The sequence below is a fragment of the Ptychodera flava genome, chromosome 19 (genome assembly GCF_041260155.1).
Source record: "Ptychodera flava strain L36383 chromosome 19, AS_Pfla_20210202, whole genome shotgun sequence".
In the NCBI taxonomy this organism is placed as follows: domain Eukaryota; kingdom Metazoa; phylum Hemichordata; class Enteropneusta; family Ptychoderidae; genus Ptychodera; species Ptychodera flava.
Window position 1 is genome coordinate 34,160,799 of NC_091946.1, and position 19,660 is coordinate 34,180,458.

At 39.8% G+C, this 19,660-nt stretch overlaps 1 protein-coding gene across 1 annotated transcript in view; it reads right to left on the reverse strand.

The window, feature by feature from the left end:
- LOC139119363 (cadherin-23-like) overlaps positions 1 to 19,660 on the reverse strand; it is a 95,878-nt gene that overhangs the window by 17,364 nt on the left and 58,854 nt on the right. The window contains exons 20-26 of the mRNA XM_070683151.1: positions 17,909 to 19,246; positions 17,570 to 17,677; positions 4,614 to 4,803; positions 3,374 to 3,468; positions 2,918 to 3,061; positions 2,631 to 2,727; positions 756 to 1,043 (exon numbers count right to left, since the gene is read on the reverse strand). Coding sequence (XP_070539252.1) covers positions 756 to 1,043; positions 2,631 to 2,727; positions 2,918 to 3,061; positions 3,374 to 3,468; positions 4,614 to 4,803; positions 17,570 to 17,677; positions 17,909 to 19,246 — 2,260 coding nt within the window. The remainder of the gene's footprint in view (positions 1 to 755; positions 1,044 to 2,630; positions 2,728 to 2,917; positions 3,062 to 3,373; positions 3,469 to 4,613; positions 4,804 to 17,569; positions 17,678 to 17,908; positions 19,247 to 19,660) is intronic.

Below are 19,660 nucleotides of genomic sequence, written 5' to 3' on the forward strand. Positions count from 1 at the left end.
ACTGTATAATTTGTTAGCGCGAGTGTGCAGTTTTTATAAACACAAAGAACTTGTGATCACAAAATAAAAGTGAGAAAGTGAAGTTAAGTAATTGAATACAGGTCAAACCCCCTGCTCGTAAACAAATGAATTTCGCTCTTACGAACTAATGCAACAATCTGAGACTTTCCCTAACTTTGTGCACACGATAGTGCAGATGCAGATTTGAGGTCTAGCAAGCGAGAGTATAGAAGTACATGTCCAAAACTCTCTAATACACAGTAAATTTTCATCAAACTGAGTTTATTACGTCTGCTGTGCCCTGGACGTTGACTGTTTCTAAGCGACAAACACAAGCTCGGAACCCATGTGAAACAGTCGACCTGCTAAATCTTATATTCTGTTTATTTCGATCATAAAAATTAACTCGCTTTTCCGGTGCCTACATATGTGCCATGAACGGTACAGTTAGTATTGTTTGATACATAGAGGCTGAGAGCGCCGATCAGCGTACGCTGTTTGTACATTGCACGAGTCAAGTAGTTGAGGATATAGCCTCGTTTGAAAAAGTTACTATGTCTAGTCAAAACTACTTTCTACGTTTGAAAAAATCATGAACTTCCAAGGAGAACTTAATAAGGTCATTTTAAGGCATTGAAAAAACTTTGTAAAAAATAAGAATTATATAGGAAAACTTAATATGGCCATTTTAAGTCCTTGACAAAATTTTGTATAGATCAAAATACAATAACTCTTCATGTTCCATAAATACCTACCTATGATTGTGTATGTAAGATCGGCATTCCTCCCACTGTCATCGTCTGTTGCCGAAACCTGAAGAACAGAGCTGCCTGGAGTGGAGTCTTTAGCCAATGATACAGTGTAAGGCTGCCCTGTAAAGTGAGGCGAGTTGTCATTGTAATCGATGACCAAAACCTCGATGCGAAGTGTTTCTGACGTTCGGGATGACGGTAATCCTTTGTCCACGGCGATCACAGCAATATCATATTTCTCCTGAGTCTCGTAGTCCATATCTTGGTTCGTCCGGATCGACCCTGATAATGCTGGAATCATTGTCAACATTTATTAACACGATTAATTCAGCGTGTATCGTCGTGAATACAAGTATGATTATCTGCCATTATCATAACTTGTGTCAAAGTCATCAATAATTATTCAACAAGGACAGCCTTGCTTCAGGTGCAGCCTACAGAGCTATTCATCGAAAAAGCTTTTCCGGGAGCAATTTTTGAGGGCAGGGGAAATTTTAATTTTGCTTGGGCAGGGGACATATTTTTAGGTGTCAGGGGAGCAAATTTTAGGTTTCTCTGTCGGGCTGGGCAGATATTGGTTGATTGTCCTGGGGACCAGGGCTTGGCGAAAATGAGGAGAGGGGGAAGCTACTTTTAAAACGGGGACAGGAAAAGTTGAGCCATGGTGTTTCTGATAGAAGGCCACTGCAGTATGTGTCTGCATGCGAATTTTAATTTTCAGGGGAATTTTTTTCACAGGGCAGGGGAAAATCGACAGGTTTTTCATCTCAGAGTAGGGTAGCTTCATGTCTGCAGGGGAAATGGAATGACAAATATTGAGGGGAACTTTTACAAGGGCAGGGGAAATCTGCAATTTTTTTTCGCCACATGGTAGGCGAGCTTCAAAAATTGACAGTGGGGAGGGGAAACAGGCAAAATAAGTGGGGGAGTGGGAAAAAATGAAGTTTGAGTGCAGGAGGGTAAGTTGACAAAAATTTAGTGGGAGGGCAAATTATGAACAGCTAATTAATTAACCTCATGACTTAAATTAATCAGTTCACATTACTTGTCATGCAAATATATCTTATCATAGTAAAGACCCCCTTTAAAAGTGCATTGTTCGTTGGCTGCATCTGTTGCATTTGTTGGCAATGCTGTGTTTAACAGAAGCGTTCACTAAATAGGCAAATCAATTTGTCGTAATTTTATTCTATTAATTGCAATAACAAATTTTTAACTGTCAATTTACAACTTTTGAATTCCGTCAGTATATGGTTGTGTTATGAGCATGCTGCCTGAAAGTCGACAGGAAGTATTTTTTTACAAAGCTTTGTCGTGTTGCTTGTGTTCAACTTAACCTGCAGTAGTACGAGATCTCGCTAAGCATACAGTAAAAGCGAGACATATGCCAGAATGGTAAATATCCAAAGCGTTCTGATGAGACAAAATAGTATTGCATTGCATTTGGCGTAAACGAATCGTGAAAGTCATGGCGTACATGTCGTGCAAAACAGATGTATGAGCGGATCATTTGCCAGAAATAGTATGAGACTTTTGTTTTCATTGTAATAGATGTTAAGGAATTGTGGAAGATCCCGTTCGTATTTAAATAATTATGATACACTATACTCTCGTACTACTCTACTAATCATAAAATTGAGCGTTGTTCGTGGCTAAGAAAATTCAATGCGGTATTCATGCAGAGTACATCAGGTATAGGATTGACGGTATCCATTATAATTTTTCAGATCTTTGACCTTCATCACGTAAGCAATATGGAAGTCGTAAAATAAAGTGTGTTCTAGGGCGAGAAAGGAAGAACTTAAAGTAAAAGAGCATTTAAGGAGGAGAACCATAGACCTTAAAAACGTTTAAGGTCTATGGGAGAACTAAGCTTACCATCGATTTGAAAATAACCATCCGCGTCATCAATGAGTTCAAATTCGATTTCAGCGTTTTGTCCACTGTCGTCATCTGTAGCTCTGACAAATGCCACCTGAACAATACAACAGACGGAGAAACTGTCAATCAGCAGTACCGGTAGGAAACAAAGATGTGGCTAATCGATGGCTCATCGATGATGTACGGAATACATGTGTATTCATTCATTTGTAACGTATACGTTGCTACCCTGTTTTGATTGCTTGGTTAGCATAGAATTCAGAAAGTTAATCAGTGCTACTTACTTCGGTGCCATTTAGGACGTTCTCTTGCACGACGACATTTGATGAATCTGTGGTAATGTTCGGCGCATTATCATTGTCGTCAACTATTGGTATGAAAATTTGAGTCGTTGAGTTAAGACGGTCGTCCTCCCCCATGTCTTGTGCCTTAATAGAGGAGAACAGATTGAATTGATGATGATTAGGGGTTAGAGTTAGGGTTAGATTGAATTGATGATGATTAGGGGTTAGAGTTAGGGTTAGGGTTCAGTTACTATATTTAGTCTAGTTCCTTCACGAGAGTTCTTTTTGCCAATGGTTGAGCAGAAAATAAAAATGAACCACCGTTCACATTGAACAAATGAGGTCAAAATGGTCTTGAATGTGTCCTTTAATGAAACTTCTGTCGCAGGGAATTCAATTTCGAAGCCGATTGTGAACCAACGAACGAATAATAATGCAATGGACGATAATATTTACCATAATTGTTAATATGTAATGATCCACCATCTCTCTATCGACCTCTGAAATGACTGAGATGACACCCGTGTCACTGTCGACATTAAACTTCGCATCTGAAAGGGCAAGATGAATACCAATGAGATAACTTATGATAGCGAGAGTAACATCACGAATAGATTTTTGCCCATAGCATGGTGCTCTCCATAGTAACATTGATGGTGTCTATGATTAAGGCGGGGATATTATCAAGCATACCTTCATTAACCTCCAGTATCATGCGTTACTGAACAAAGACTCCTGAATCCAAGCGTAGTCATAACATTTAATCTACAAATCGCCAGGCTTGCACTTACAAATGAAATAATTTCTGAACACACAGACAGCTTTATTTGTAGTTAATTTCCATTAGCTGTAACTTTTGTCATTTTTAAAATTTTGTTTTTTCTGTGTATCATCTGCAGTTTCTGGTTTGAATCCCTGAACTATGGAGAAATTCCTAATATTTAGCTCATAAATATACCCTATATGAGTATGTTGTATTCAGGTCCGGACTAGAATATATTTATCAGCAATAACAATGGTCATTTCACGTATACAGGCTGCGTTGGCAAACAGGACACCGGGCATTGGTCATGATGATCGGATAATAGTAAAATTGTGTAGTTGATACATTGAAAGAGAGTAGTGAAAAATTAGTCAAAAGTTACAGCTCATGTCCCTTTAATATTGTGCATTACATGCTCAATAATGCTAGAATGTCATTTAATCAGTTGGCGCTAACTTGGCCTTCCTTTTACGCATGCGCCAAGTGCACTACACTTTATGCGTAGGAAAGCAGCGCATTGAACACAAATGCGTCAAAAGCGGGTGATATCATCACATTGAACGTACAAGCGTTTCGTCAACCATATTGTATCATTTTCTCCATATGCAATGTTACTGTATCTCAGCCATTCTGAATAGTCGCAAAATAGATGAGCTGTTATGACGCTGAATATTAAATATGACTGATATAATACTACGCATGATGCATTATTAACCATTTCTAAATTAATGAGCATTTAAATTGTACTGGATTTTTGTAATATCATTTCTATAACAATGAGCGATTCCATCGGCTACCACTGTACCGCTTAATGTGAGGGATTTCCCGATAAGGTAAGCTACTTTTACAACATATCTGGCCAAATTACGTTCTAAAATATTTCACTTGCAAGTAATAGTGACTGTATGATCACGAGGAGTGACCCAGGCTGACCTTCATTGCCGTCGATTATGCTGTATTGTATCTGGCCGTTGTGACCGCTGTCTTCATCATTTGCTTGCACGGTAAGGAAAGTATCATTCAAATGGTTCTCCCTGAGGCCACCAGCAACCACGTGATATAGCTCATCCGGGTACTCGAAGTATGGCGGGTTGTCATTGACATCTTCGACTGTGATTGTTACCTTCAACGATACAAAGTGAACAACCCAATGTTTACACAAAGGTTATTTTTTGCTTTGTGTGTTTGCCTTATTTTCTTTGACTACCCTATATAATAATCCAGTCATAATAATGAACTCTATGAAGCTAATCTTACCATTAAGGTAGAACACGCCTCAGGGACAGATATTCGGACTCTCAAACTTTTACCATTCTTTTCTGGTCTACCAGTTGTGGGGATTCATTTTAAAGCTCTTGGTGTAAGAAAACTCTTCATCGGCTTAGTTTTTCGAAATTCGAAAATTTTATTTTTCTTCATAGAGTTAACTCAGGGATGGGGGGCCATTTTGAATTTTAAATATTGGTAAATCCTGGATTATTTGTTTCTGTAGTACTAAGATTTTCACGACAACCCCAAATTTTTATTCTTGATTTGGAAAGAGAGTGACTGAAAGATTCATCAAGGAAAGTTTGAGCAAAACTTTTAAATCTCTCACTTACGAGGCGCATACTACCTTAAATTCTCGGTGATTACCCCTTATGGATATGTGCTATAAGAACCCAATATTATTATTATTATTGTACTTGGGCCTCAGCCCAAGTACATTTGTTTTCATTCCGTGGGAAAAAACTCTGTAAGGTATAACCATTTCTGGCTGAGACCAGGGAGGGCAAAATGTCTTGGCTTCATCTTTCTAACTTAATGGAAGTGCTGCTCTCAGCCAGTCATGAATAAGTGAGATGTGAATATAAATGCTTCTCTATCTGAGTTTTGCCACAAAATCTTCTGAATATAATCAAAATGTGCATCGAAATGCAACAATTAATGCACCCTCCGTTTCCTAAGCGATGGCACGACCCTTTCTACACCCACTGGACGAGCCAAAGTGGGAGGGGTAATTTTAGTTTGGTCGAACAGGAGGGCTCGAGACCAGAATTTAACATTTAAACTTGAAACATGTTTAATCACTGACAAGATGTGGACTAGTGTTAATCAAAGTGAAAGTTTGAAAAGGAAAAGTTTTATATCCCGGACACAATGAAAAACATTACGACTGGAAACTGTACCCCCAGTTGAGAATAGTAATGCCCACAGCGATGGAGAACACTTATCCTTGAGCTGAGAAAACCAGACCATCATTTCGAAATAGAGCTGCAGATTCGAGAAGCTCGTTAAAAATAGCTAGGTACACCCCATAAAGGGGTGGTTTCGAGTTTTGAGGGCAAATTTCGCCTCCTTCATATAGAAATCGTACGTTTGTTTTTCCAGGAGAACACACAATTTGACACAAAATTTGCATGTAAAGGGGTCGCCAGTAAGTACGTGGTCAAATCTGGCATAAGAAACAATATGAAATGTTGGGTAAAGCCAGTCCAAAATAAACTGATTTGAACTTTTGTGTTTTGTAATTTATACCACTGCAGTAACATTACCTTTTTTTGACAACATCACACAATGTAATACGTTTTGAAACTGAATACTCCGACGTATTCTGTGTCTCCTTTGCTACAAAATACGGTATGCCGATTACCATGTAAGGAGATGATGACGTCAAGACAGATTTGTAGTGCGTTTGGTCCTGGATGGTGCACGAAGTTTTGTCGAGGTAGCTTGTGTATTTGTTTCCTAAATGGGAGAGATTAGGGTCGATCTAAACGAAGGCCGAAGAATGTTATGATACTCTAAGCGAGCTGAACTCTAACGCGAATGGTTGGATAATTTGGAGGATGTCTTGAACCGGGGTCTAGAATGATCTCGTCTCATTAAGATTATTTGGCGGTCAGTATTGAATTTCAACTGCGTCACAAGTTTGCGAAATGAGTATTGCGTCGAACGGTCAACGAACGATGTTTTAGAAATCTGGAGACATGGCACATCGCATTTTTATTTTAGTATTTTATATTTTACAAAAGATTTAAGAAGCAATGATTTTGTCGAAAATTCTGAAAAAAATATAGGAAGATTTGATCGCGAACACATTTTCACTTGGGGTCAACTAGCCTTACGTACGATGCTGTGTGTCACAAGTTCCGCTACAGCTAATCGCCCCGCTCACCACAGCCCTGCAAAGACCCGTACGTAGGGTCGGTGACTTCAAATCTATTTTGGGACTTCACGTAAAAAGCCAAATTACTGCCGAAATTCAGCGTTCTTGGGCCCAAGTCGTATCCCAGCCTACCTCAGCTACTCGATCGCTTCCAAAAATGACAGTCTTTTATTCACTTCTCGTAAATAACCGTCGATGTCGGCAACTCTCTCGCTAGCCCTGCGTACGATGCTGTGTGTTAGCTGTAGCACATAGCATCGTACGCAGGGCTAGGGGTCAACCGGATGCGCTATTTTGCGGGTTGCGGGTTGTGGGCATGAAAAAATGTGTGTTTTTTGATATCATTTTCGCCCTTCTCACACTTCAGATTAGTTCAACCGCCGATAAAGCACAATTTTCGAAATCGTTTTCAACAATGTTTCAAATAATTTTATTGTGGTGAACACGATTATAGTCCTAGGAAACTTTTCAAAGTCACGCTGGATCAAATGCTTGAAGGGGGCATACCGGCATGGAGCGACTATCATACTGCAGGTGCAAGTCATACGTTCATGATATTAGGAGATAAATTATTGAGAGCTGCAGAACACAAACTCATCCAAAAATATTCCTATTAGATCGATTCCTGAAAAAAAGGCAACGCACCGGCGTGTTTTTCCCACTGAAATTCTCGCGTAAAATGTTAGCAGAATGTCGTTCTCTGAGGTTGCGACCTCGCTTGAACCGAAACGGCAAAGTAAACTAAGTCCTTTGTTGTACGTCTTTTTCTTTTTAAAGATTTCATGAAAAATACACGGCATTTACAATACACATCACTTCTACGCTTTTTTAAGTCAAATCTTTCCTTATGCATTGCATTTAACTAGGCATTGTTTAATTTTCTGTATGAGTTGCCCTGGAACCGAATTGTGAATGGATACATTACAAAGAATTTACTTCCTATGGCCTGATACTAGAAATGTAACAATTTTGATTCCGCGATAAGTGGCGACATTTCCGAGGCGTGATTTTTTTTTTGTCAGTCTGGTATTACGTATATTTCTCACTCACATCCATGGCAAGAAAGAAAATTGATTCAGATCCCTAATTATTTGTAATGGCCAGGCAGCTCGGAATAAATAAATTGGTCCTCGGAATCGCCGCTTTTAGTTTAGCAGATTTTGATTTTTTTCAGAAACATAACGTATTTTCACCCATTTGGTTTGGTCTGTTATAGCATCTTTAGTCCAAAAAAGCAAGTTTACAGCATTGATGTTTTCAACAGCCTTCAAATATACAGTATTACGTTAAAATACACCATATAGTAGTGTTTCATTAATTTTAACCATCTTGACCTGATGGTGAAATATGGACTTTGCAGGAAAAGGGATACTGTACGATAGACCTGATCATCATTATTTATAATAGACACATTCTAAAGGTTTTATTTCTTATATACTATTTGCCATATTACATATATTAGAAATCAAGCCATAATTCTAAAAACCCGCAGCCCGTAGCCCGCAACCCGCACTTTAGCAGATACCGGGGTCAACATGGGGTCGCAGCCATGTTGCCTCAAAACTTATTTCTGTCTGCACTCAAAACTCAAAAATGTCGGATATGAACCTGAAAAATCGATGCAATTTCGTCAAAATTCGGCGAAATTTCAGCCTATAGACAAAATTTCATCTAGGTAAGGTAAATTTACTGAAATTTGATCGACAAATAATCCTGAGCTTGAACGTGACAGCTCGCCTTCTCCAGCTGCCCATACACAGTTGCCCATATGGCCAGGTTTATGAGATTGTTTTCAAGCGAGCGAGCCAATAGAGCTAGAGGTCTGATTTTTGGTATATAGGAATAACTTAGCAATACAATTATTTTGACAAAATGTCACGTGACCTCAATGACCTTTGACCTCAAATAGATATATTTGTCCACAACTCAGTAACCACAAGTGCTACACCCTTCATATTTGGTATGATGGGACACCTACACCACATATTGTACCTCATTAATTATGCGCATATCTAATTCTGAGCAAGCCAATAGAGCTGGATGTCCGATTTTTTGTATATAGGGATAACTATAGGGTAGAAATCTAAATATGCCCATCTAAATATTAGACATCTACCATCGAGAACAAAAGAAATTTGCTGTAATTTGAATATTTAAGGAGTTTAAGCAATTTTCACTATAAATAAAGAACCCCTGCCTCAAACTCCACAAAAGTTGCTACACATATTTTGCCGTTGTCATGCCATTGCTTCGTTTAATAACCAGTTAATCAAATGCCTAATTGACAGGAGGAAATTCAAGACCATATTTGAATAGTAGTATATATTGTCCTCAAAATTACTCTATCACGGCCCAAGTACTCATTGCCTTCAGCAATACTGCCTTGTTATTATTATTATTATTATTATTATTATTATTATTATTATTGTACTTGGGCCTCAGCCCAAGTACATTTGTTTTCATTCCGTGGGAAAAAACTCTGTAAGGTATAACCATTTCTGGCTGAGACCAGGGAGGGCAAAATGTATTGGCTTCATCTTTCTTGGCATAATAAATGGCGTAATGATGTTAACTGAATGGAAGTGCTGCTCTCAGCCAGTCTTGAATAAGTGAGATGTGAATATTAATGCTTCTCTATCTGAGTTTTTGCCACAAAATCTTCTGAATATAATCAAAATGTGCATCGAAATGCAACAATTAATGCACCCTCCGTTTACTAGGCGATGGCACGACCCTTGCTACACCCACTGGACGAGCCAAAGTGGGAGGGGTAATTTCGGTTTGGTCGAACAGGAGGGCTCGAGACCAGAATTTAACATTTAAACTTGAAACATGTTTAATCACTGACAAGATGTGGACTAGTGTTAATCAAAGAGAAAGTTTGAAAAGGAAAGGTTTTATATCCCGGACACAATGAAAAACATTACGACTGGAAACTGTACCCCCGGTTGAGAATAGTAACGCCCACAGCGATGGAGAACACTTATCCTTGAGCTGAGAAAACCAGACCATCATTTCGAAATAGAGCTGCAGATTCGAGAAGCTCGTTAAAAATAGCTAGGTACACCCCATAAAGGGGTGGTTTCGAGTCTTGAGGGCAAATTTCGCCTCCTTCATATAGAAATCGTACGTTTGTTTTTCCAGGAGAACACACATTTGACACAAAATTTGCATGAAAAGGGGTCGCCAGTAAGCACGTGGTCAAATCTGGCATAAGAAACAATATGAAATGTTGGGTAAAGCCAGTCCAAAATAAACTGATTTGAACTTTTGTGTTTTGTAATTTATACCACTGCAGTAACATGACTTTTTTTTGACAACATCACACAATGTAATACGTTTTGAAACTGAATATTCCGACGTATTCTGTGTCCCCTTTGCTAAAAAATACGGTATGCCGATTACCATGTAAGGAGATGATGACGTCAAGACAGATTTGTAGTGCGTTTGGTCTTGGATGGTGCATGGTGCACGAAGTTTTGTCGAGGTAGCTTGTGTATTTAATTCCTAAATGGGAGATATTAGGATCGATCTAAAAGGCCGAAAAATGTTATGATACTCTAAGCGAGCTGAACTCCAATGCGAATGGTTGGATAATTTGGAGGATGTCTAGACTGATCTCGTCTCATTTATTTGGCGGTCAGTATTGAATTTCAACTGCGTCACAAGTTTGTGTCGAACGGTCAACGAACGATATTTTAGAAATCTGGAGACATGGCACATCGCAGTTTTATTTCAGTATTTTATATTTTACAAAAGATGTAAGAAGCAATGATTTTGTTGAAAATTCTGAAAAAAATATAGGAAGATTTGATCGCGAACACATTTTCACTTGGGGGTCAACTAGCCCTGCGTACGATGCTGTGTGTTCCGCTACAGCTAACCGCCCCGCTCACCACAGCCCTGCAAAGACCCGTACGTTGGGTCGGTGACTTCAAATCCATTTTGGGACTTGACGTAAAAAGCCAAATTACTGCCGAAATTCAGCGTTCTTGGGCCCAAGTCGTATCCCAGCCTACCTCAGCTACTCGATCGCTTCCAAAAATGACAGTCTTTTATTCACTTCTCGTAAATAACCGTCGATGTCGGCAACTCTCTCGCTGGCCCTGCGTACGATGCTGTGTGTTAGCTGTAGCACATAGCATCGTACGCAGGGCTAGGGGTCAACATGGGGTCGCAGCCATGTTGCCTCAAAACTTTTTCTGTCTGCACTCAAAACTCAAAAATGTCGCATATGAACCTGAAAAATCGATGTAATTTTGTCAAACTTCGGCGAAATTTCAGCCTATAGACAAAATTTTATCTAGGTAAGGTAAATTTACTGAAATTTGATCGACAAATAATCCTGAGCTTTGAACGTGACAGCTCGCCTTCTCCGGGAAGTCATGCATCCGGCCACAGTCGCTCGAGAGCTATTCAGTTCTGGGACTATTCGCCCCATAGACGAGTATACAGAAGCGAGAAATACCTCGCTTCTGTATACTCGTCTATGGGGCGAATAGTCCCAGAGCTGAATAGCTCTCGAGCGACTGTGATCCGGCCAGCTGCCCATATGGCCGGGTGCATGAGATTGTTTTCAAGCGACGGCGGCAGACCGTACGGGGCTCTGGATATGAACCTACCGCCGGTGTAGCTGTAATAACTGTTGCGTTGTTTTTAATCACCACGGACGAAGTCCGAGGGGACTTATAGGTTTGGTCATGTCCGTGCGTCCGTCCGTCCGTTCACGCCTACAGTACCCAACCCCATACAGATGCACGTCGATTTGTTTCACAATGCTATCAAATTTGGCCGTGTTAGAGGACTTTTTAGTTTACACCTCCATAGACTCCCATGTATAAGGCAGTTCTCCATAGACTCGCATGTATGATGCCAAGAAAAATAAAAATTTAGTTTCTCATCGTATTCATATTGCCTAAAGGATGCAGTGACACAGTTTTTTTGTCCCCACGGATAAAGTCCAGGGGGCTTATAGATTGGCTCATATCCGTCAGTGAGTGCATCAGTGAGTCCATCGGTTCACGCAGATATCTCAGACATTTTGACAAAATATCATGTGACCTTGGTGACCTTTGACCTCAAATATACATTATTGTCCATGACTCAGTAACCACAAGTGCTAAACCTTTCATATTTGGTATGATGGGACACCTTATGATGCCACATATTGTACCCCATTAATTATGTGCATATCTAATTATGAGCGAGCCAATAGAGCAAGAGGTCTGATTTCTGGTATATAGGGATGAGTTAACAATATAATTTGTTTGACAAACTTCACGTGACCTCAATGACCTTTGACCTCAAATATACATATTTGTCCACAACTCAGTAACCACAAGTGCTACACCCTTCATATTTGGTATGAAAGGACACCTTATGACACCATATATTGTACCCCATTAATTATGTGCATATCTTATTTTGAGCGAGCCAATAGAGCTAGAGGTCTGATTTTTGGTATATAGGAATAACTTAGCAATACAATTATTATGACAAAATGTGACGTGACCTCAATGACCTTTGACCTCAAATATATATATTTGTCCACAACTCAGTAACCACAAGTGCTACATCCTTCATATTTGGTATGATAAGACACCTTATGACACCACATATTGTACCTCATTAATTATGCACATATATAATTTTGAGCGCGCCAATAGAGCTGGAGGTCTGATTTTTGGTATATAGGAATAACTTAGCAATACAATTATTTTGACAAAATGTCACGTGACCTCGATGACCTTTGACCTCAAATATATATATTTGTCCACAACTCAGTAACCACAAGTGCTACACCCTTCATAAATGGTATGATGGGACACCTTATGACACCACATATTGTACCTCATTAATTATGCACATATCTAATTCTGAGCAAGCCAATAGAGCTGGATGTCCGATTTTTGGTATATAGGGATAACTATAGGGTAGAAATCTAAATATGCCCATCTAAATATTAGACATCTACCATCGAGAACAAAAGAAATTTGCTGTAATTTGAATATTTAAGAAGTTTAAGCAATTCCCGCTATAAATAAAGAACCCCTGCCTCAAACTCCACAAAAGTTGCTAGACATATTTTGCCGTTGTCATGCCATTGCTTCGTTTAATAACCAGTTAATCAAATGCCTCATTGACAGGAGGAAATTCAAGACCATATTTGAATAGTAGTATATATTGTCCTCAAAATTACTCTATCACGGCCCAAGTACTCATTGCCTTCAGCAATACTGCCTTGTTATTATTATTATTATTATTATTATTATTATTGTACTTGGGCCTCAGCCCAAGTACATTTGTTTTCATTCCGTGGGAAAAAAATGTAAGGTATAACCATTTCTGGCTGAGACCAGGGAGGGCAAAATGTATTGGCTTCATCTTCCTTGGCATAATAAATGGCGTAATGATGTTAACTGAATGGGAGTGCTGCTCTCAGCCAGTCTTGAATAAGTGAGATGTGAATATAAATGCTTCTCTATCTGAGTTTTTGCCATAAAATCTTCTGAATATAATCAAAATGTGCATCGAAATGCAACAATTGATGCACCCTCCGTTTCCTAGGCGATGGCACGACCCTTGCTACACCCACTGGACGAGCCAAAGTGGGAGAGGTAATTTCGGTTTGGTCGAACAGGAGGGCTCGAGACCAGAATTTAACATTTAAACTTGAAACATGTTTAATCACTGACAAGATGTGGATTAGTGTTAATCAAAGAGAAAGTTTGAAAAGGAAAGGTTTTATATCCCGGACACAATGAAAAACATTACGACTGGAAACTGTACCCCCGGTTGAGAATAGTAATGCCCACAGCGATGGAGTACACTTATCCTTGAGCTGAGAAAACCAGACCATCATTTCAAAATAGAGCTGCAGATTCGAGAAGCTCGTTAAAAATAGCTAGGTACACCCCATAAGGGGTGGTTTCGAGTCTTGAGGGCAAATTTCGCCTCCTTCATTTAGAAATCGTACGTTTGTTTTTCCAGGGGAACACATCATTTGACACAAAATTTGCATGAAAAGGGGTCGCCAGTAAGTACGTGGTCAAATCTGGCATAAGAAACAATATGAAATGTTGGGTAAAGCCAGTCCAAAATAAACTGATTTGAACTTTTGTGTTTTGTAATTTATACCACTGCAGTAACATGACTTTTTTTTGACAACATCACACAATGTAATACGTTTTGAAACTGAATACTCCGACGTACTCTGTGTCCCCTTTGCTAAAAAATACGGTATGCCGATTACCATGTAAGGAGATGATGACGTCAAGACAGATTTGTAGTGCGTTTGGTCTTGGATGGTGCACGAAGTTTTGTCGAGGTAGCTTGTGTATTTATTTCCTAAATGGGAGATATTAGGGTCGATCTAAAAGAAGGCCGAAGAATGTTATGATACTCTAAGCGAGCTGAACTCCAATGCGAATGGTTGGATAATTTGGAGGATGTCTAGACTGATCTCGTCTCATTAAGATTATTTGGCGGTCAGTATTGAATTTCAACTGCGTCACAAGTTTGCGAAATGAGTATTCCGTCGAACGGTCAACGAACGATATTTTAGAAATCTGGAGACATGGCACATCGCAGTTTTATTTAGTATTTTATATTTTACAAAGATGTAAGAAGCAATGATTTTGTTGAAAATTCTGAAAAAAAATATAGGAAGATTTGATCGCGAACACATTTTCACTTGGGGGTCAACTAGCCCTGCGTACGATGCTGTGTGTTCCGCTACAGCTAATCGCCCCGCTCACCACAGCCCTGCAAAGACCCGTACGTTGGGTCGGTGACTTCAAATCCATTTTGGGACTTGACGTAAAAAGCCAAATTACTGCCGAAATTCAGCGTTCTTGGGCCCAAGTCGTATCCCAGCCTACCTCAGCTACTCGATCGCTTCAAAAAATGACAGTCTTTTATTCACTGTAGCACATAGCATCGTACGCAGGGCTAGGGGTCAACATGGGGTCGCAGCCTTGTTGCCTCAAAACGTATTTCTGTCTGCACTCAAAACTCAAAATGTCGCATATGAACCTGAAAAATCGATGTAATTTTGTCAAACTTCGGCGAAATTTCAGCCTATAGACAAAATTTCATCTAGGTAAGGTAAATTTACTGAAATTTGATCGACAAATAATCCTGAGCTTGAACGTGACAGCTCGCCTTCTCCGGGAAGTCATGCATCCGGCCAGCTGCCCATATGGCCGGGTGCATGAGATTGTTTTCAAGCGACGGCGGCAGACCGTACGGGGCTCTGGATATGAACCTACCGCCGGTGTAGCTGTAATAACTGTTGCGTTGTTTTTAATCACCATGGACGAAGTCCGAGGGGACTTATAGGTTTGGTCATGTCCGTGCGTCCGTCCGTCCGTTCACGCCTAGTACCCAACCCCATACAGATGCACGTCGATTTGTTTCACAATGCTATCAAATTTGGCCGTGTTAGAGGACTTTTTAGTTTACACCTCCATAGACTCCCATGTATAAGGCAGTTCTCCATAGACTCGCATGTATGATGCCAAGAAAAATAAAAATTTAGTTTCTCATCGTATTCATATTGCCTAAAGGATGCAGTGACACAGTTTTTTTGTCCCCACGGATAAAGTCCAGGGGGCTTATAGATTGCCTCATATCCGTCCGTGAGTCCATCAGTGAGTCCATCAGTTCACGCAGATATCTCAGATATTTTGACAAAATATCATGTGACCTTGGTGACCTTTGACCTCAAATATACATTATTGTCCATAACTCAGTAACCACAAGTGCTAAACCTTTCATATTTGGTATGATGGGACACCTTATGACGCCACATATTGTACCCAATTAATTATGTGCATATCTAATTATGAGCGAGCCAATAGAGCTAGAGGTCTGATTTTGGTATATAGGGATAAGTTAACAATATAATTTGTTTGACAAAACTTCACATGACCTCAATGACCTTTGACCTCAAATATACATATTTGTCCACAACTCAGTAACCACAAGTGCTACACCCTTCATATTTGGTATGATAGGACACCTTATGACACCATATATTGTATCTCATTAATTATGTGCATATCTTATTTTGAGCGAGCCAATAGAGCTAGAGGTCTGATTTTTGGTATATAGGAATAACTTAGCAATACAATTATTATGACAAAATGTGACGTGTCCTCAATGACCTTTGACCTCAAATATATATATTTGTCCACAACTCAGTAACCACAAGTGCTACATCCTTCATATTTGGTATGATAAGACACCTTATGACACCACATATTGTACCTTATTAATTATGCGCATATATAATTTTGGCGCGCCGATAGAGCTAGAGGTCTGATTTTTGGTATATAGGAATAACTTAGCAATACAATTATTTTGACAAAATGTCACGTGACCTCGATGACCTTTGACCTCAAATATATATATCTGTCCACAACTCAGTAACCACAAGTGCTACACCCTTCATAAATGGTATGATGGGACACCTTATGACACCACATATTGTACCTTATTAATTATGCACATATCTAATTCTGAGCAAGCCAATAGAGCTGGATGTCCGATTTTTGGTATATAGGGATAACTATAGGGTAGAAATCTAAATATGCCCATCTAAATATTAGACATCTACCATCGAGAACAAAAGAAATTTGCTGTAATTTGAATATTTAAGGAGTTTAAGCAATTTCCACTATAAATAAAGAACCCCTGCCTCAAACTCCACAAAAGTTGCTAGACATATTTTGCCGTTGTCATGCCATTGCTTCGTTTAATAACCAGTTAATCAAATGCCTCATTGACAGGAGGAAATTCAAGACCATATTTGAATAGTAGTATATATTGTCCTCAAAATTACTCTATCACTGCCCAAGTACTCATTGCCTTCAGCAATACTGCCTTGTTATTATTATTATTACATTTGTTCAGTAGTGAGCCCTTAGTCTATACGTCTGTCCGCCTGGTTTTCAGTTGGTGTGTCGATCTGTTTGCCTCCTGCCAGTCCTCAGTACGCAAAGGGCGAATATTTTCCTACTCTCTTCCTGTAAATATGTCTCTCCACCTAAAACCTATCTATTCCAGCCTGTCCGTCCGCTAATCTAAGTCTGGCTGCCACTGTATGTATGAAGGCGTGACAGTGTACAAAAGAACAATATGGGATACGTGTCGTCTAGAATCGAAAATAGAAATATCGATACCATCGTCTACATTAAAAATAGGAATATCGATCGTTTTGATATTCTTGACAAAGTTTCACGAAACGTTGATTAGTGCCATGATATAATAGGATCAAGTCTTATCTGAAAACGTGGACAATGTTGGATGGCACTGTCGATAATATCTTATTTCGATACTATATGATGTTTATTCGATGTCATAGATATATGCAATTTGGCGCTGTTCCTTTTGGCTGTTTATATAGAGCTATAATCCTGGTCAGTCATTGTTTTTGTCCCTGGCTATGAAAAATCCTCATGAGTTTTGATTTTGAATTGGACTGTTTGTATTTATATCACACAACAAAATTATGCAATGTTGAAAGTGGTTCAGAAGCCCACTTGCGATATTTGATCAGGAGCCCACGTGAGTGATAGTGGTTTGCCAATCATAAACCAGGTGTGTAAATAAGGTGTAGATAATGCACCTATGGATGTAGCACCCATGGTGCGCACATGGTGTATGAGTGGTAAACAGATTAAGTACCCGTGGTTTATAGTGCTGTACTTAAAGTGTACTCAAGACGTGGTCTACTCACTGTTGTAAATGCCAGACCTTCGGCGATGTATTCACTCTCTGCAAATACATTGAAGATGACTTGTGGGTTGATTTCTCTGTCCAGTGGACTGGTCAATGTAATGACACCCTTTTTAAAAGTAAAACAAAAGATATTGAATATCAAATATTGGGTTCTCATCACAAGTGACAAAACGGTCTAGCAAGCAGACGATTGCAAAAATCAAAGCATGGTCAAGATTTTTCTTCCAGGAAAATAAAGAATTATTAGGACAACGTCAGATAAATTCGAAGTTTCCGAACTATCGACTAACCCCCTTTGCCTTCTGAAAAAAGTAGACTGAATGACAGAATTACCCACCGATGTACTGTTGATGTGTATTCCTGGAATATCGAAGGGCAGCTTGTAGGTAATACCTGATGAGTTCAGAACTCGAACGGTTCCCAGATCTGCGATGACATTTTCGGTCACTCTGAACTCGTAGTCCTCAACATCAAAGGCTAATGTTTTTAATGGATGTTCTAAAACAATGACCACGATGGCACGGTCGAACTGTGCCGGGGAAACATCGTTTCTTGCGGTTATGTTGAAGGTTATCAACTCGCTGTTTGTAAGTTTGTCCCGATTCACCCTGACAACTCCACTTGAATCGATTGAAAACGTTTGGCTGTGCTCTGCATCATCGACAGAAAAGGCAACTTTCCCGTTCTCCCCCGAGTCGGGATCAGAAGCGGAGACGATGGTGGCGATCGTTCCATTTCTTAACTTACTGCTTCTAACAAGCAGAGTAGATGTGTACTCCGTCTTGCTGAACTTTGGAATATTGTCATTAACATCATCGATGACAATTCGTACAGTAGCCGTTGAAGACAGCCTGACGTCACCGTTGTCTGTCGCCATGACAACAAGATTGTACGAGTCTACGTTTTCTCTGTCCAGCTGAAGTCTTGTTGTTACTATTCCCGTCATTGGATCTATGACAAATTCTTGCGCGCTGTCAAGGGCATAGGTAACCCTGCCATTGTCGCCCGTGTCCGCGTCACTAGCTGTGACAGAGATGACTTGAAAAGCCAGGGTAGCGTTCTCTACGACATGCGCACTGTAGAAGAGTTCAGTAAACAAGGGCGAATTGTCATTGACGTCGGTCACATTTATAAGAACATGGACAGCATTATCCAGAACGTGGAGGCCTTGGTCTCGCACAATTATTTCAAGATCATAAAATTCTGTAGTTTCTCTGTCCAAATGACCGAGCACGGAGAGTTCACCAGTGTGTAAATCCACCTTAAACTTGCCTTGGCTACCTTCACTAATAAAGTATAGTAAAGCTGCATTGAGACCCTCATCGGCATCCGTAGCATTGATGGAGGTTATCGACGTTCCAGGTTGCGTCGCCTCAGAAAGCTGAAGGCTTAAATTCGGGTGTGAAAACAACGGTTTGTTGTCGTTGTAGTCTGTGATGTAGATGATCAAGGGAACGCTGTTCCACTGACCACCTGCATCACCATTCATGTCTCGTGCCGTCAAGGTTAAGCTGTACATCTTGGTCGTCTCATAATCAAGGTTGTTGTTCTCACTAGTCTTAACTGTTCCAGTTTCAGGGTCAATCGTGAATTGTTCGTGACCTTGTCCGGACAGAGAGAATGCTATCTCAGCGTTTGTGCCAATGTCTTTGTCGGTTGCTCTGATAGGTGGTTGCTGAAACGATAAAACTTTGTATCATTTTGATGTTGTCGAGGAGAAGCCATGTGTTATGGATATTTTGAAGGCATGGATGGAAAAGCAAATTTCAATTTCAAATGTATGGATTTACCCTGAATGATATTGAGCTGCCGATGCCAAGTTCAGAGCTGAAAACTTCCAAGGCGATTGAACATCAGTATTGAACCCTCTCCAAATCGACTGCAGTAGCTGGAATTTGAGAATGCACGATACTTCTTGAAGGTTTTTTTCGCATTGTACAAAGTTTGAAAATGTATATTCATCGCAGACGTTTCTGTATTGCATTATATCTCAGGTGATATTCTTGATATCGAGCACCGTGGCTTAGTCAGCGAAACGACTTACTAAGGGGAGCAAAATACTAGTAAGCAAGCAGATAAATCTGCTGCA